The sequence below is a fragment of the Chlorocebus sabaeus genome, chromosome 23, assembly GCF_047675955.1.
Source record: "Chlorocebus sabaeus isolate Y175 chromosome 23, mChlSab1.0.hap1, whole genome shotgun sequence".
Classification (NCBI taxonomy): Eukaryota; Metazoa; Chordata; class Mammalia; order Primates; family Cercopithecidae; genus Chlorocebus; species Chlorocebus sabaeus.
The window spans coordinates 14,465,494-14,485,346 of NC_132926.1; the positions used below are offsets into that span (position 1 = coordinate 14,465,494).

General features: G+C 40.3%; 1 protein-coding gene across 11 annotated transcripts in view; it reads right to left on the reverse strand.

Moving 5' to 3' along the window:
* Positions 1-19,853, reverse strand: part of TENM2 (teneurin transmembrane protein 2) — a 702,758-nt gene that overhangs the window by 304,716 nt on the left and 378,189 nt on the right. For all 11 annotated transcript variants that reach the window (XM_038009398.2, XM_038009393.2, XM_073010537.1 and 8 more), the window contains one exon: positions 13,483-13,717. In XM_038009398.2, coding sequence (XP_037865326.2) covers positions 13,483-13,717 — 235 coding nt within the window. The remainder of the gene's footprint in view (positions 1-13,482; positions 13,718-19,853) is intronic.

The window sequence follows — 19,853 nt, forward strand, 5'->3', positions numbered from 1 at the left end:
CTTGAATCTCGATTCCCAAATACGCACTACCAATAAGGCATCCAGATTAGTCTAAGATTGCTTCTTCTTGAAGACAAAAGTATGTTTTTAACAATTCTGACACCAAAATGAGATTCCTTAGATATCACTCAGCAAGCCCAACATGCTCAGTTCTTTTTCTGAGCACCTGTCATACTTCCTGCTAATGGAAACAAGGATGATATTCAAGGGATGCCCCAAGGGTCAGCCGTGGCACCCATGGCTACTGAGCTTTCTCCCACCAATCTGGCAGAGCTCTGCTTAGAGTGAAAAAGATCCTACGAATTGCAGAGCTTTTCGTAGGATCTTTTGCTGTGCTTCTTAATTCTTCTTTGTCAATCTGCACTCACGTTTTATAATATTCAGGGCATAAAACCTCTCCCTGTAAATCATATGCTATGCTGCCACCACCGTGGAGTGGTGAGGCCTCAGATTTACCGTCGGGGTTGCCACCAATTCCTCAGCGCTGCAGAGAAGGGTCTCTTGCATCTGGCCTGGCTTATGAGTTTGACAATGACTAAGTCTATGTCTAGTAACAAGCTGGAGTTCATCCCATAGATCATTTCTCACCTTATGCCACTTAGAATGCATTGACTCCATTTCATGGCTTAAGCAAATTAATTTGTTGTTTGCCATCAGGTTAGGCAGAGTTTCCCCCCACCCCCTTCCTAGTTCCACAGGCATTATCATATGGTCATTAAGAATATGGGATTTAAAGTCAGGTCAGCCCAGATTCAAATTTCAGCTTTGTCACTTACTAACGGATGACATGTAAGTAACTTAATTCCCCCAGCCTTGGTTTCCCTGTATTTTAAATGTGGGTAATAACGTAAACCTAACAGAAGAGCTTAAGGGATTAAATGGGATCCTGTAGGTAAAGCTTAGTGCCAAGCAAAAAGTATTTGACAAAGAAAAGTTAGTATTCACAGGCCTAGATGATCGTGTGAAATAAATTTAACAAATTTCTGGAGAGAATTTTTTTTTTTTTAAAGACCGAGTCTCACGCTGTCACCCAGGATGGAGTGCAGTGGTGGGATCATAGCTCACTGCAGCCTCCACATCCTAGGCTCAAGAGATTCTTCCATCTGAACCTTCCAGATTACTGGGATTATAGGCATGAGCCACTGCATCTGGCCTGGAGAGACATTTTTTAAAGAGAAAAATCAATCACTGAGGGCTTTGGATATACTACATATGCCATTATTTGTAAATGGATGATTTTCTGTGTTATACATATTATTTTAGAATCAAAATAAAACTGGCCAATAACTGCACTCATTTCTCTTGCCTCATAAGTGTAACATTTCCAAAACTGAACTTTTGTTTTCTGCCACAAAAACCTGTTCCTTCTTCAGCATATGACATTGCTATTCACCCAGACATCTAAGTCAAAAACTTGATGAAGAATCCTAACCTTCATCTTCAAATTCCAGCAATCATTAATTTCTACTGATTCTACTTTCAAACTATACCTCACATCTTTGAATACTCAGCACCACTCCCTAATCAAAGGCATTCCACTTTTTATCTTGACAATTATTTTATTTTCCAAACTGGACCTTTAGTCCCGCATACTTTCCACCTTAACTGCCCCCCACAATCCATTTATCATGGGGCAGCTACCATTATTAAAAGTAAAAAGCAGAGTATATCTTATTATTTTGCTCTCCTGCTTGAAAAGCTTCAATGACTTTTAATTGTTCTCGAGGTAAAGTCCAAAAGTTTTAACATGGTCCGAAGCCTTGATCCTTCTTACCCTTACCTACTTTTCTAGTTTGCTTTCTCTTGCTTTCTCTTTGTGTTTTTTCCCTTAGTGGCTCATTGTTTTTGTGACCATGAGCACTCTTTAAGCCTGATTAACCCCTACTCATCTTCAGGGCTCAGTTTAAATGTCTATTTCTCATGGGTCTGACTTCTTCAGACGTCTGTGGCACTTACTGGATTTTTCATGGTGTAAGGGGCATTTGTTCTTGTTCTGTCTGCTTCTAGTCTGAATCTCCATAAGGACAGGGATTTTGTTTTTCTCCTTTGCTGAATCCTCAGTGCCTGACACATGGCAGGTTCTCATAGCTGTTTCTAGAATAATGAATGAATGACCATTTAAAAAGGCAAATTGCAAACTGTTTTGCAGCTTGAGGTTCTTGATGATTAAAATTAGGGCTTCTAGTATGTCAGGGCAAAAGATGAACTCAGCGAGAAGCTTTTGTCCTGCTTAGGGATTCTCTTTTGTGATCTGCTGCTCAGATGGATCCAAAGAGAGACGCTTGCTTCAGCAAAACACACAAAGGAAGGAAAGTTAGGTTCTGTCACTGAGCTACTTTCTACTGTTTTAGACAAGAGAAGCTGACTTTAGAAACTCCCAAAGAAGCAGCCGACCAGGAAGATTCCTCACCTTGTCACTTTCAGTAGAGGAAGAAGTAGATAGGTGATATTGAACAAGAATTGCAAGTAGACTTTGTTTCAAGACCTTCTGTGAATAGGCTGGGAGGAAGGTGGAGGGTAGAGTGATTCTGTAACACACTACTTAAGAAAAGACAGTACAGACTGCTTGCAATTAGTTCTGCCTTATGTTTGATTTTTCTTGGATTGTATTATGGTTTATACATGAATAGACTGCTTTTGGTAGTAGAAATTTATATGCATTGTTCTTTTATTTAACATTGATACAGAACTTCCCTTATATGCTTTTTTGTCTTTTGTTAAATTCTAAACAGTCCTATTTTCTGGTTATGCCTCCTTAATCAGCCCCTCCAATTTACTCATCATGGGGAAAAATAAAAAAGAAGGATAGTTCAGAGAAGATCTAACATGCTTCATTAAGACCGATGGGGACATCAAAAGAGCAATGCGGAGAGGAAAGGGTCCACTCCCCATTGGTCTAAGGAGATACATTGGACTTGGCTTTGCATTATGGGGGCGGCAGAATGCCTGCTCATTACCTCTTGGAGTTATGAAATTATTCCATCACACCCAGAAATCTGTATTAATGAGAGTAAGGGTGGTCAAGCTGTTTGTAAATTTATACCACATTTTCAAAAATGGTGACTAAATTATAACCAACCTTCAGAATGTCTTGTTTTTGATGGTTCTCTCTCCTGGAGAGAGACCAATTCTTATTTGGTATGAAAGACAGAAATGGAAATACTAGCATGGCATCATGCTCCTAAAAAGAAGAAATCCCATATCTATACTCTCTCATGGCTAAGAAAATGCTACGAGTAAACTCACAATATTTTAGCATTTGAATCAATTAATTCATTTAATTCTCTGTTGCCAAGACTATATGGAAAAACAGTGGTGAATGAGAACAAATAATAATATGCTATCATATCTGACTTTACCTATGTAATAGATAAACTCCTACTCATCCCTCAAAACCCAGCTCAAGCAGCCCTTCAGCTACAAAAATTTTCCTGATCTTTCTCAGATGGTTAATCACTTCTTCCACTATAACATCTCTGTAACTTTTAGACTTCCATTACTGTATATGTTGAACTCTCTTTTGCTTATGTACCTGCATCCTCCTTTAGGTTTGGTGACCTTTAATGGGACAACACATGTTTTAATCAGTATCTTGCCAGTACCTAACATAGCTCTTGGCATACACAAGGGACTCAATAAATATTTGCTAATAAGAGACTGAACTAATAACAATGCAGTTTGACTGGGTCCCTACCCAAATCCCATCTTGAATTGTAGTTCCCATAATTCCCATGTGTCATGGGAGGGACCCAGTGGGAGGTAATTTAAGCATGGGGCGGTTACCCTCATACTGTTCTCGTGATAGTGAGTGAGTGCGCATGAGATCTGATGGTTTTATAAGAGGTTTTCCCCCTTTTTGCTCGGCAGTTGATGCTGCCATGTTGAAGAAGAGAGTGCTTTCCTCCCTTTCTACCATGATTGTAAGTTTCTGGGGGCCTCCCCAGTCATGCTGAACTGTGAGTCAATTAAATCTATTTCCTTTATAAATTACCGGGTCTCGGGTATGTCTTTATTAGCAGCGTGAGAACAAACTAATACAAATAATATTTAAAAGAGAATCATACATTTCATCAGTTCTATGAACTACGACTAGAATTTTCATGCATGAGACCAGATGCATATTCTATGTACTCAGTTCCATGAGTGGATTTTCAAATATTTACCAAGTTTTGCACCTTGTGCTGGATTTCTGCCAACTCCATCCCAAGGATCTCTAATCCTTGGTTCTTGAACATATGGATTGAAGAATACTCAGATGTTGTCTCACTTTTTTTTTTTTTTTCTTCTGATGGACGTCAAGGTTTTGGCAATCTTATCTTCCCACCAAATTTTTTCTTTAATGTGCTTCTTCTGAAATTATCATTGAGAAGTCCTAATCCTTGGAGAAATGCCAAATATTCAAAGGATCTGAAGAAGGACTCTAGATCAGTAAGTAAATTCTGGAAGAACTTACTTTAGGAAAGCAAGACAGTGATCTGCTTGGTTTTGCTGGTCCTCTCTAACAGATATTTGTCAAGAGGACACTTTATTACAAAAAGTTATTCAAAATAAATCTCCTGGAAAACCAACTGATTGAATCAGGAGTTAGGAGATGGGAGATATGTCTATGTGTTGTGTGTATTCTTATCACAAAGGGCAGACTAATTGCCAAGAGCAGACACTCCGGTGGATTTGGTCCTGTAAATGTTAATAAGTAGGGCAATAAACCTAGATTTGTGGTTGGTCACCCATCAGACATTCCACCACTTTATTTTGGGTGTAGGAACTTCCATTGTTTCATCCAACACGGCTCATAGTTTACTATCTTCCTGAAGTTTTAGACTTCTTGCAGGTTACTTTGTCCCTCTATCCCTAGATTCTGAATCTTTAAATGGCCATAATAAAAGTCCCTTCCTACTTCACAGGATTGCTTTCAGGCTTGAGTGAGATAATGCATGTAAAGCATTAATGTTCAGCATATATAATGGTCATGGTGGTCTTCTTCTTTTTCTACAATAGTTATTACATCTCCTCTTCCCTTTCTTTCCTTCCTCTATTCTTCATCTAGTCCATTATAAGTAGCACTTATATCCACAAACTATTTTTCAAGTAATAGTCTGTTAACGTAAAAATAGGTTGACTAATTAAACTCTACGGCAGTTTGTAAGCGTGGACAGGAAAAGACAGAAAATACTATCTAGCCTTTAAGACCATCATCAACTTTGAGAATATCCTGAGTTAAGCCTGGCCACCCAGTCAGCTTCCAGCAAAGCTGTTTATTAGTGGTTTACTATATCAGGGCAGAAGTTTAACTATCTCTATTATATATAGTTTTTATTGACTTTACATATTTTAACCTTTAAAGATTAAGATTGTAGGCATGGTTAAAAATAATCTATAATTCTGCTGGCTGGCAAGATGGCCAAATAGGAACAGCTCTGGTCTGCAGCTCCCAGTGAGATCAATGCAGGAGGCAGCTGATTTCTGCATTTCTAACTGAAATACCAGGCTCATCTCACTGGGACTTGTTAGACAGTGGGTGCAGCCCATGGAGGGCAAGCTGAAGCAGGGTGGGGTGTCGCCTCACCTGGGAAGCACAAGGGGTTGGGGAACTCCCTCCTCTAGCCAAGAGAAACCGTGAGGGACTGTGCTATGAGGAACAGTGCATTCTGGCCCAGACACTATACTTTTCGCACGGTCTTCACAACCCACAGACCAGGAGATTTCTTTGGGTGCCTACACCACCAGGGCCCTGGGTTTCAAGCACAAAACTGGGCGGCCATTTGGGCAGACACTGAGTTAACTGCAGTTTTTTTTTTCATCTCTCAGTGGTGCCTGGAATGCTAGCAAGACAGAACCATTCACTCCCCTGGAAAGGGGTCTGAAGCCAGGCAGCCAAATGGTTTAGCTCAGCAGATCCCACTCCCACGGAGCTCAGCAAGCTAAGATCCACTGGCTTGAAATTCTCACTGCCAGCACAGCAGTCTGAAGTCGACCTCGGATGCTTGAGCTTGGTGGAGGGAGGGGTGTCCGCCATTACTAAGGCTTGAGTAAGTGGTTTTCCCCTCACAGTGTAAACAAAGCCACTGGGAAGTTCGGACTAGGCAGAGCCCACCACAGCTCAGCAAAGCTGCTGTAGCCAGACTACCTCTCTAGATTCCTCCTCTCTGGGCAGGGCATCTCTGAAAGAAAGGCAGCAGCCCCAGTCAGGGGCTTATAGATAAAACTCCCATTCCCTGGGACAGAGCACCTGGGGGAGGGGGTGGCTGTGGACACAGCTTCAGCAGACTTAAACATTCCCCTCTGCTGGCTCTGAAGGGAGCAGCAGATCTCCCAGCATGGCTCTTGAGCTCTGCTAAAGGACAGACTGCCTCCTCAAGTGGGTCCCTAACCCCCGTGCCTCCTGGCTGGGAGACACCTCCCAGCATGGGTCGACAAACACCTCATACAGGAGGGCTCCAGCTGACATCTGGCGGGTGCCCCTCTGGGTGAAGCTTCCAGAGGAAGGAAGAGGCAGCAGTCTTTGCTGTCTGCAGCCTCTGCTGGTGATACCCAGGCAAATAGGGTCTGGAGTGGACTTCCAGCAAACTTCAGCAGACCTGCAGCTGAGGGGCCTGACTGTTAGAAGGAAAACTAACAAACAAAAAGGAATAGCATCACCATCAACAAAAAGGACATCCACTCAAAAATCCCATCTGAAGTTCACCAACATCAAAGACCAAAGGTAGATAAATCCACAAAGATGAGGAAAAAACAGCACAAAAAAGGCTGAAAATTCGAAAAACCAGAACACCTCTTCTCCTCCAAAGGATCACAAGTCCTCACCAGCAAGGGAACAAAACTGGATGGAGAATGAATCTGATGAATTGACAAAAGTAGTTTCAGAAGGTGGGGAATAACAAACTCCTTCAAGCTAAAGGAGCATGTTCTAACCCAATGCAAGGAAGCTAATAACCTTGAAAAAAAGGCTAGGGGAATTGCTAGCTAGAATAACCAGCTTAGAGAAGAACATAAATGACCCGATGGAGCTGAAAAACCAGCACAAGAACTTCATGAAGCATACACAAGTATCAATAGCCAAATAGATGAAGTGGAAGAAAGGATATCAGGGACTGAAGATCAACTTAATGAAATAAGGCGTGAAGACAAGATTAGAGAAAAAAGAATGAAAAGGAATGAACTAAGCCTCCAAGAAATATGGGACTATGTGAAAAGACCAAACCTACATTGGATTGGTGTACCTGAAAGTGACGGAGAGAATGGAACCAAGTTGGAAAACACTGTTTAGGATATTATCCAGGAGAACTTCCCCAACCTAGCAAGACAGGCCAACATTCAAATTCAGGAAATACAGAGAACACCAGAAAGATAATCTTCGAGAAGAGCAACCCCAAGACACATAATTGTCAGATTCACCAAGGTTGAAATGAAGGAAAAAATGTTAAGGGCAGCCAGAGAGAAAGGTCAAATTACCCACAAAGGGAAGGTCATCAGACAGTGGATCTCTCTGCAGAAACCCTACAAGCCAGAAGAGAGTGGGGGCCAATATTCAACATTCTTAAAGAAAAGAATTTTCAACCCAGAATTTCATATCCAGCCAAACTAAGCTTCATAAGTGAAGGAGAAATAAAATCCTTTACAGACAAGCAAATGCTGAGAAATTTTGTCACCACCATGCCTGCCTTACAAGAGCCCCTGAAGGAAGAACTAAATATGGAAAGGAACAACTGGTACCAACCACTGCAAAAACATACCAAATTGTAAAGACCATCAACACTATGAAGAAATTGCATCAACTAATGGGCAAAATAACCAGCTAGCATCATAATGACAGGATCAAATTCACACATAACAATATTAACCCTAAATGTAAAGAGGCTAAATGCCCCAATTAAAAGACACAACTGGCAAATTGGATAAAGAGTCAAGACCCATCTGTGTGCTGTATTCAGGAGACCCATCTCATGTGCAAAGACACACATAGGCTGAAAATAAAGGGATGGAGGAATATCTACCAAGCAAATGGAAAGAAAAAAAAAAAAAAAGCAAAAGTTGCAATTCTAGTCTATGATAAAACAGACGATAAAAAAAAATACACAGAAGGGCATTACATAATGGTAAAGGGATCAATGCAACAAGAAGAGCTACCTATCCTAAATATATATGCACCCAACACAGGAGCACCCAGATTCATAAAGCAAGTTCTTAGAGATCTGCAAAGAAACTTAGACTCCCACACATTAACAGTGGGTCACTTTAACACCCCACTGTCAATATGAGACAGAACAATGAGACAGAAAATTAAGAAGGATATTCAGGACTTGAACTCAGCTCTGGACCAAGTGGACCTAATAGACATCTACAGAACTCTCCACCCCAAATCAACAGAATATACATTCTTCTCAGTACCACATTGCACTTATTCTAAAATTGACCACATAATCGGAAGTAAAACACTCCTCAGCAAATGCAGAAGAATGAAAATCATAACAAACAGTCTCTCAGACCACAGTGCAATCAAGTTAGAACTCAGGATTAAGAAACTCACTCAAATCCACACAACTACATGGAAACTGAACAATCTGCTTCTGAATGACTACTGGGTAAATAACGAAATTAAAGCAGAAATAAATAAGTTCTTTGAAACCAATGAGAACAAAGACACAATGTACCAGAATCTCTGGGATGCAGCTGAAGCAGTGTTTACAGGGAAATTTGTAGCACTAAGTGCCCACAGGAGAAAGCAGGAAAAATCTAAAATTGACACCCTAGCATCACAATTAAAAGAACTAGGGAAGCAACAGCAAACAAATTCAAAAGCTAACAGAAGAGAGGAAATAAATAAGATCAGAGCAGAACTGAAGGAGATAGAGACATGAAAAACCCTTCAAAAAAATTAATGAATCCAGGAGCTGTGTTTTGAGAAGATTAACAAAATAGATAGACTGCTGGCCAGACTAATAAAGAAGAAAAGAGAGAAGAATCAAATAGGCACAATAAAAAAATCATAAAGGGGATATCACCACTGATCCCACAGAAATACGAACTATCATCAGAGAATACTATAAACACCTCTAAGCAAATAAACTAGAAAATCTAGAAGAAATGGATAAATTCCTGGACACATACATCCTCCCAAGACTGAACCAGGAAGAAGTCCAATCCCTGAATAGACCAATAACAAGTTCTGAAATTAAGGCAGTAATTAATAGCCTACAAACCAAAAAAAGTCCAGGACTAGATGGATTCACAGCTGAATTCCACCAGAGGTACAAAGAGGAGCTAGCACCAGAAGCTCCTTCTGAAATTATTCCAAGTAATAGAGAAAGAGCAACTCCTCCCTAATTCATTTTATGAGGCCAGCATCATCCTGATACCAAAACCTGGCAGAGACACAACAAAAAAAGAAAATTTCAGGCCGATATCCCTGATGAACCTCGCTGCAAAAATCCTCAATAACATACTGGCCAACCGAATCCAGCAGCACATCAAAAAGTTTCTCCACCACGATCAAGTTGGTTTCATCCCTGGGATGCGAGGCTGGTTCAATATACACAAATCAATAAATACAATCCATCACATAAATAGAACTAATGACAAAAACCACATGATTATCTTAATAGATGCAGAAAAGGCCTTTGCTAAAATTTAACACCCCTTCATGCTAAAAACTCTCAATAAACTAGGTATTGATGAAACGTATCTCAAAACAATAAGAGCTATTTATGACAAACCCACAGCCAATATCATACTGAATGGGCAAAAGCTGGAAGCATTCCCTTTGAAAACTGGTGCAAGACAAGGATGCCCTCTCTCACCACTCCTATTACACATAGTATTGGAAGTTCTGGCCAGGGCAGTCAGGCAAGAGAAAGAAATAAAGGGTATTCAAATAGGAAGAGAGGAAATCAAATTGTTTCTGTTTGCTGATGACATGACTGCATATTTAGAAAACTCCATAATCTCAGCCCAAAATTTCCTTAAGGTGATAAGCAACTTCAAGCAAAGTCTCAGGATACAAAGTCAATGTGCAAAAATTACAAGCATGTTTATACACCAATAATAGACAAACAGAAAGCCAAATCATGAGTGAACTCCCATTCACAATTGCTACAAAGGGAATAAAATACCTAGGAATACGACTTACAAAGGATGTGAAGTACCTCTTCAAGAAGGACTACAAACCACTGTCCAAGGAAATAAGAGAGGACACAAACCAATGGAAAAGCATTCTATGCTCATGGATAGAAAGAATCTATATAGTGAAAATGGCCATACTGCCCAAAGTAATTTACAGATTCAATGCTATCCCCATCAAGTTACCACTGACTTTTTTCACAGAATTAGAAAAAACTACTTTAAATTTAATATGGAACCAACAAAGAGCCCATATAGCCAAGACAATCCTAAGCAAAAAGAACAAAACTGGAGTCATCATGCTACATGTCTTCAAACTATACTACAAGGCTACAGTAACCAAAACCGCATGGTACTGGTACCAAAACAGATATATAGACCAATAGAACAGAACAGAGGCCTCAGAAATAATGCCACACATCTACAACCATCTAATCTTTGACAAACCTGACAGAAACAAGCAATGGGGAAAGGATTCCTTGTTTAATAAATGGTGTTGGAAAAACTGGCTAGCTATATTCAGAAAACTGACATTGGACCCCTTCCTTACACCTTATACAAAAATTAACTCAAGATGATTTAAAGACTTAAACACAAAACCTAAAACCATAAAAACCCTAGAAGAAAACCTAGGAAATACCATTCAGGACATAGGCATGGGCAAAGAATTCCTGACAAAAACACAAAAAACAATGGCAAAGAAAGCCAAAATTGACAAATGGGATCTAATTAAACTAAAGAGCTTCCCCACAGCAAAAGAAACTATCATCAGAGTGAACAGGCAACCTACCGAATGGGAGAAAATTTTTGCCATCTATCCATCTGACAAAGGGCTAATATCCAGAATCTACAAGAAACTTAAACAAATTTACAAGAAAAAAGCAAACAACCCCATCAAAAAGTGGGTGAAGGATATGAACAGACACTTCTAAAAAGAAGACATTTATGTGGCCAATAATCATATGAAAGAAAGCTCGTTATCACTGGTCATTAGAGAAATGCAAATCAAAACCACAATGAGATACCATCTCATGCCAGTTAGAATGGCGATCATTGAAAGTCAGGAAACAACAGATGCTGGAGAGGATGTGGAGAAATAGGAACACTTTTACACTGTTGGTGGGAGTGTAAATTAGTTCAACCATTGTGGAAGACAGTGTGGTGATTCCTCAAGGATCTAGAACCAGAAATACCATTTGACCCAGCAATCCCATTACTGGGTATATACCCCAAAGGATTATAAATCATTCTACTATAAAGACACACACACACATATGTTTTATTGTAGCACTATTCACAATAGCAAAGACTTGAAACCAACCCAAATGCCCTCAGTGAGAGACTGGATAAAAAAAATGTGGTCCATATACACCATGGAATACTATGCAGCCACAAAAAAGGGAGTTCATGTCCTTTGCAGGGACATGGGTGAAGCCAGAAACCATCATTCTCAGCAAACTAACAAAGGAACAGAAAACCAAACAGCACATGTTCTCATTCATAAGTGGGAGCTGAACAATAAGAACACATGGACACAGGAGGGGAACATCACACACTGGGGCCTGTGAGGGGGTAGGGGGATAGGGGAGGGAGAGCATTAGGAGAAATACCTAATGTAGATAACAGGTTGATGGGTGCAGCAAACCACCATGGCACGTGTATACCTATGTAACAAACCCGCACGTTCTGCACATGTATCCCAGAACTTAAAGTATAATACATTTTTTAAAAAGCATAATACTCGATAGGTAGTTTTTCATTCCTCGATTTGGAATGTTTTTAATATTTGAACCAAACATGCAGTCCAAAACTGCACCTAATAAAATCATAATTATATTCTTAATATCATTAAATACCCAATCCATGTTTAAATTACAGTTGTCTCAACGACAGATTTTTCATGTTAGTTTGGATTAACAGTCAAACTGATGTGGTTGTTATAATGTTTACTTTGTTATGTAACCATTCTTTGTGTGAGAGCCTGGTGTGTGTGTGTGTGTGTGTGTGTGTGCACGTGTGCTCATGTTAGGTAATTTTTTGCAGAGGAAAATAATAATATGCAGCACTCTTTGTATTTTGTTTAGTGCTTCATTTTGTGTTATTTTACTTATTTCCGTACCAATTCTTTTAAACTAATGTCGAAATCAAGGATATTTATTAGCTTAGGTTCATTCTTTTAGTTTCTTTTAATAAAGCAAAAATTCTTTAAAAAAAAAACCCTATAATAGTCAGAAAATAAAATTAAAATTTGGAGTGATTATAGTGACAAAGATGTATAATATATTAATTTTCAGGATCTTATAAAAAAGCAAAAAATTATAGATAAGAAACAACTCCAAATGCTATGACTTTCAAAATTGCTTCCAGCTGTGTGCAGAGAATTCACCGGCCGTTATCAGAAAGATTACAGATTATTTCTGTCTTTCCTCAAACCTAAGTTATTAAAGTTTAAAATCTATTTGGGAACTTTTTGAAGGGTCAGTATGAATTAGCCCTCCTCTCTGTTCAGTCTCCATGGTTCTTCCAGGCAAGGAAACAATAGCATTTAAAACATACCAACCAAGAATGTGCCTGGGGATAGAGCAGCAAGGCTGTTTCAGAGTCTGGCCAACCCACGCACAGCCTTCCCTGTCAATGACATCCCAACCCCTCCATACCCTGACGGACAGGTCTTCTTTCAGGTCACTAAGGTGTGTATGGTTTTGGAGAACAGAACCGAAGGTGAAAAAAGTTCAGAAGCAAAGGAAAACAAAACAAAGCCAGACCTGGAGATCATTTTCAAACTCTTCCCTCCTCATATAAGTGCTGTCCCTTTTTTCTTGTTTGTTTTTATACATTATTGTTTGCCCCACAGGCATCAAGCTGTTAGTGTGTACAGGAGGGATTAAAGTGAGACTGCATGTTGGATGAAATATAAATTTAAATTACACTTCTGTCAGTTTGGAATCAGGGATTGTTTCTCAAGGTCTCCCCAAACACTTAATTTCAAATGAGTCTTCATTTATTACTTCAAGAAAGGCCAAATGCATAATTTATCAGCAGCTTTCAGTCAATATACCCTTATAAGCATGTTTCCCATGAGCCTTCGAGTAAAAATATGTTATGCTAATTCTATTAGTTGGGTACACAAGAGCTATCTAAGAAAGTAAACAAGCTTTAAAAGGAGACACATGTGAACAAAGAAATACCTGTCAACCTACTGCCCAGGGTCAAATTACCAAGGGAACAAGGAGGTGGTAAAGTTGTCTCATTATTTATGCCCGGAGTGTCTCTCCAGTTGGAACTCTGAGACACCCAGTGGCTCTGTGTGGTGACTCAGGGGTAAGATGACACTGAGTGTGACTGTAAGCTGGAGAGGGGACTTACCGGGTCTCCAGTGGCACGTTGCTGTTTAGCACCCAGCTGTCCTGAAGCTGAACAGACTCTGGTGTGGTGGCCAGGTCATTGGGCGCTGGGGCCGGGGCATGGATCTGACTCCGCCGATTGGTCAGTGAGTTCCTGTTGAGGGAGTTGGCAGATGAGTGGTGATGGGACAGCGTGTGGTTGTGAGGGGGTGGGAGAGGGGGCCTCAGAGTCGACTGGCTGTGGTGGTTTGGAGGACCTGAAAAAAAAGGAGAAATGACTGTCAGTGTCTGCAGATTCCAGTCTCAGGCACTCTGCAAACCTCTGGAGGAGAGTTTGAAACCAAAGTCTCCAAGCTGACAACTGCTGAAAGCCACAAGCTAGAGCGACAGATAAGACTGCAGCAGGCATCCCAGAGTTAGTTACAAATAAATAATTGGCTTTGATTTGCATTTATCCACACACATCAAATGAAGAATAATGAGAGACTAGTTTAGCAAAACCAGGTGGATAAGGGCTGACCAGAGGAATTACTTGAAACATATTAATACTGTAATGAAAGTAACATGACATTCAAGGCTGATCACTGCCATAGCAAGTCCCTATTCCCTTTCCAGGTAAACTAGTACACTGTACACATTCTTTTCAAAAATTTTATCTTTTGAAGATATTAAGAATATGGCACACTCTACATCACGGAGTAGCACCTTTAAATACCTGTAGGGACCAGGCAGGAGGGTGGAGTGGCCTAGCTATGGACTGAGCTGAGGTGGAGAGGCTAGGGGGCAGCCCTCACTCAGCACCAGGTCAATCTGGTCACATGGGAATGAGGGACAGAGCTCAAGGCAGCCGTAATTTCTAGTTTCTCTAGAAAAGCTGGAAATCTGGACTTGTAGATAAAATTTCCTAGTTTTTAGAAATGTTGACAACTCAAAATAAGATTTATATATATGTGTGTGTACATACATATTTGTGTGTATATATGTGTATATGTATAATATACACATATACATATAAACATATCTCTATCTATCTATCTATCTATCTATCATCTATCTATCTATCTATCTATCTATCTATCTATCTATCTATCTATCTATCTATCTATCTTTTTAAATGAGAGTGAACAAAACACACCTGTGAGCCCGCTCAGCTCAGCAGGTTGCTAACTTCTCTCCTCTGAGAGATGAACCCTGAGGACTCAGTCTCTGGAGAAGGTCATGGCAGATGTTTTCAAGCCATGACCCTGACTCCAAATGGCATCCTGCGTTTTTTTAAATAACAAAATCCTCTATCCTTGCAGGAAAAACAAAGGAGAGCTTTCCCTTGGAAAATATCCCCTTGTAGATATCGCTGTCTCTGACAACTCCACACAAGGTTTTCCTAGCAACCGATTCTCAATCTACAAAATGAAATATTTTAAGCATAATGAAAATGAAAGTAGTTCGCTATGCGATGAAGCCTATAATTTCGTTTTAATGGATGCTGAAACATGACTTTTAATTTGTGTCCTTTGAGAAAGTTTATTTTTTGAAGCTTCCAGTCAGGGCTGGCAGCTCACCAGGTGACTGCTGAGCCTTGTCATTTTTGGCCCCTGCCAACTTTAAAAATCCTCAGCCCCTGCTGTCCTGGCTTTAAGAAGTTGGCTCAAGTCATTTAAACAAGCAATTTGACACAAATTTCAACTACTTGTCTCCTTATGTGGCCGGGCTACATCTCCAAAAGGTGTAATCTACATTCTGGGGTTCCTGTGCCGGCTGCAGAAACATTCTGAAGAAAAGACAACATGTCAAGAAGATACTAGGTTTGGAGAGCATCCTGACCAACAAAAACAAGAAAGAAACATACGGAGGAAACAGGTTCCTTGAAGTTTGCATCTCTAGGCTGAAATTACTTGGGTATTTTTTTTTTCTTTGTGATGTTTAGAAAAGGACGGTGACAACAAAAACCCAGTGGGAAATACCACTGTACAGTTGTATAGATTTTAAATCGTGTCCTCCAAATGAACCTGTAATTCCTATTTTACATTATGCATCAGTGACATTTTAAATATATCTTTGGGGGAGTTTCATAGCTATAGCAGGCTATTATATTTCCTGGCATTGTTGTCTGTCTAGTAATGTATTATTACATAGTTATTTAGCATTTGTCTGTCTCATATTAGTGGAAAGAGGTGGGAAAGGGGGGTGAAATGATGTAATAATGATCCTTCAGGGATGCTATCCAAGCCCTTCACACACACGGTTAATGAATTCTCATGCCTTTCTTTCCCCCTCTCTCAACTCCCATCCAAGTGGTGTCATTATTCGCCATTAGTTAGGTAATTACGAGACTTGCTTCAGGAAGATGGAGTGGGTCAGTGCACAAGTGAGAACCTGCCCTCCCCAGCCCTAAGTCCTAACTTTCCATCTCCCTCTGTCCTTGCCCCCCACACTCCCCTCTCCAGACCACACACTCTTCTAAAGCACAAAGAGGCCATGTGAAGGATTTAATTCCCTAAATGAGATACCAGACCCTCCTGCTTCCTGTTGATTCACTCTAAGTTCTCCTTGTCTACTCCAGCTTGTGTGGCCCTCGTGAGGTCCATCTGTGTTGTGCGTGGGCAGAATTCCTGTGGTTGCTTGTGTGCTTCTCTTCCCAGGGGGAAGAGAAGCTCCGACCTGGGTGCTATGTGTTGTGTTCCAAATAAAATGAATTGGGAATTTTCCAGTTAACTAGAAGAGACGTCAAGTTCTCTTTTCATTTATCCTAATGAGAAGGCATAGAGCTTCCTGGGGGAAATGGAGAAGGAAGAGTAAGGGAAGATGGAAGAATACTTAATTCTCCACTCACCCAGCCCTCCTATAAAGCAACATGATATTTCATTGCAAGTAAATCAAATTATTGACAGCAACAAAAACAAAAATTATCCAGCATTCTCAGTATTGGAAGACATTCTCCTCCTAACTGTTGCTCATTTTCACCACGGCATTTATTATATTTGCTCATTTATCTATCTATCCTGAAGTCATATTTTCCAGCGAGGTGCAGGAGGCAGAAGGAAAAGACAATTACAATACAGAGTGGTAAATGTGACCCCTGGGATATATACAGAGGAATGTGGGAACATCTAGAAGGGGCATTTAGTTAGAGGTTAGGAGACAAAATCTACAGAACTGGGTTCAAGAATTGAGTCTGCCACTTTCTAATTGTGTGAACCTGGGCATGCTACCTCATTTCTTTCATTCTCAGCTTACTCATCTGCCAACTGGTGAAAACAGCAGTAACTACCCGCTAAGGTTGCTGTGAAAGTTAGAGAGGAAGGATGAATGTAAAGTGCTAAGCATGCTGCCTGATGGCTGGCAAATCGTTGAAAACCAAGTGCAGAGAACAGTGATGGGTTCTTTCAGGGATGAAAGGATGGATAAGACATAACCACAGCTCTCAGGGAGCCCAGATTTGAGTAGGAAAATTAAATCCAAATTTCATCTATCTAGGGCAGATGTCACAGACTGACAGCCCTCAAGCAGAATATTATCAAAAATTCAAAGCTGAGATTTTGCATAGTGTTCCAGATTTCTGACTTCTCTTGAAAGCAAAACCAAACCCCAAATAAGGAGTCTGTATCCTCTCAAAACAACTGGGTAGAGCTGAATGCTGTGAAGGGTGGGGTGGCTTATCTGATTTGCCATCAACCCTAGCGATCCCTGTTCTCTTCACCTAGCTGGCTGTATGCATTTATATTTACTGACCCTAATAGTATGTTTTTGACTCCTAGTTTCACTCAGGTGCCCTGGTATTCGGTATAAGTAACGTACCTCTAGTATGAAACACCTCTGTTACAACAAATGATCACAAGCGACTTTTTGTATTTATCACTTTTCACTACACTCATCCAACACACTTGCTGGGTGGGAAGGTTTTTCTGTTTCAAAAATGCAAACAATGGCTGACAACATGCCTTCTTGCTTTCTGAAAAGTCAAAATACACGAAAAGCTCTTCTATAAAGCAACTGGTATCTTCAACCTACTCTGATGGGAGATGAATAACTCAGCTTGATGAAGGAAGCCTCATGTCCCCTGTAAGTTCCATATGTTTATTGGGTTTAATAAATGTGCATATTATTAAGAGCTCTTCTATTACATAAGTATGAAATCACATAGTAATGCAATTTAAAGATAAGAAACTATGTAATGTAAATTCTTACACAGTATCAACCTAATCAGTATGCTATTAGTAGACAAAAGGCAACTGCCATTAAAATATTACTGCTGACCTGATACTGCACCTGATGTACCTTCAGTCCAGAACCTGGAATTTATTTTTAGGTACTGCATGGCTTTTAGTCCTAGGAAGAAGGAACTGTCTTGTTGTCTCTTTACTAAAAACCAGGGGAGGCATAGGTAAGGCTCCTGGAAAAGACAAGTGAATTTATAGAGAAGGTGTTTCCTGTGTGTTTAAAAATCAAGGGCTTGAATGAGCACTGCTGTTTGTCCTGCTAACGAATTGTCTGTGCTTCTGTGCTTTTAGATTTTCTGTGGGACAGTTGCTGCCAGTTGATTTTGAGAGGGATGACAGTCATATAGTCTGTCCTTCCTAAATGCCTACTGGTTGGCAGTGAAACTTGAGAGAAATGAAGCAGTGCTTCTCTGTTGAGTAACAATACCAATTCCAATAAAGGCAGATGTGGGAAGTGAAAAACCTTGGCATATCAACTTTTGTGTTGACTCCATTAGAGGTGCTCATACATCATGGGGAAACAATCAATATCCACGTTTTAAACAACATATAAAGGAAGAATTTCCGGGGCCCTAAGAAAGAAATTGTTAATAATCGACTATTGTTGTTGCACTCTGCCTAAATAAACAGCTGGAGGATGTGTCTACTGTAGCCAAGAGTCGACAAATAGATAGGGTGGGAAAGCAGAGACAAATTAAACCAGACTTGTCTTGCGCCATAGTCGTCACCAATTTTTCCTGGTGATTAGAAATGATGATAAAATATGTGAAAGAAAAAAATGAAAGTAAGGGCCTGCCTAGCTAATAAATCACTCATTCCTGGGAATGGCATGCCAATGGGTGGTCTTTAACATTTTCAACTCCCTCAGACCCTCGGATGACAAATTAACCACAAACTCTTTGCCTTCTTCTCCTGAACCACCTCTTGGGGCAAGTTACATCTTGATAGCAATTTAAAGATTCTAAAAGAGGAGATGGTGTTGGCAGAAACTTGGGAATCTCTGGTTGATGATAACTGGCACTAGGACATCCTGTTCAAATCTGACCTTGAATTGGCCAGAGGGAATTGGGGGTGAGGAATTTCAAGAATAACAGTGTCTGGTTAGACCTAAGGAGGACAGAGTCTATTGCAGATGTTCAGGCTAGTGATTAGCTTTGAATCTCTGCTTGGCCACTGACCAGATGTGTGGCCACTGGAAAGTGATATATTTTTCTTTCTGAGTCTGTTTATTCACTTGTAAAATGGATACAGTAATTTTACTTCTCATACATGATTGTTAGGAGAATCGAATGGAAATATATTTTTAAGGAGCCTAGCACAATTCTTGGTACATAGCAAGCTATTAATACATATTATTATGATTATTATTATTTGATGTCATTAATCATTCTGATAATAGTAATGGCGGCTATAGCAACTATGACTCTGAGGAAAATGATGAGTACCTCCTAGGGCACGGTGGGCCCTACTCTTCCAAGTTCTTTGAAATGGCAGCTCTTGGAGGGGGATATTCAATGAACATGTGGCTGCAAAATCATCAACCTCTGACCTCTCCATCTTCAAATTCGGCCGGCAGGAGGGCAGAGTGACTAAGTGACGTGGCCAGGAGCTATTAACAGACAGTGTCAAGAGTGTCTCTCTAAGAGCCCGCACAAATAAAACTTGGGATTCAGAAATGCTCCATTTCCATAAACAAAACAGTTGATGCTGATGGTAACAAAATGATAATATTGACCATGACTGCCATGAGTTAAGTTCTCCTTGTGTGTCGGGTACTGTGCTAAGTGTTGTACATAAATCATTTCAATATATTCCTACTTACTCCTAGGGTACAGGTCATTTATCATGCCCATTTCACAGATCCAGTAAGTCAGGTTGAGAGGGGTTAAGTAATGCACCAAATGTCACATAGCTCAGTAAGTGGTAGAGCTGGTACATGATCCCAGGGTCTCTTCCCCTCCCAGCCATATGTAAAGGAACCCAAAGCCAGAACACAGGCACACAGGGAGGAAACAGGTCCCCTGACCTTGCTCATATATGCCTAGCAAATACAGAGGAAAACAGACTTGACTCATTTCTTTGCACATTTGCTTAAATGGCAGAATCCAATCTTGTGAGAAACTGGAGGGAATCACCCACCTCAAAGCTCTGCACCACCTCACGGATGCTGCTTGAA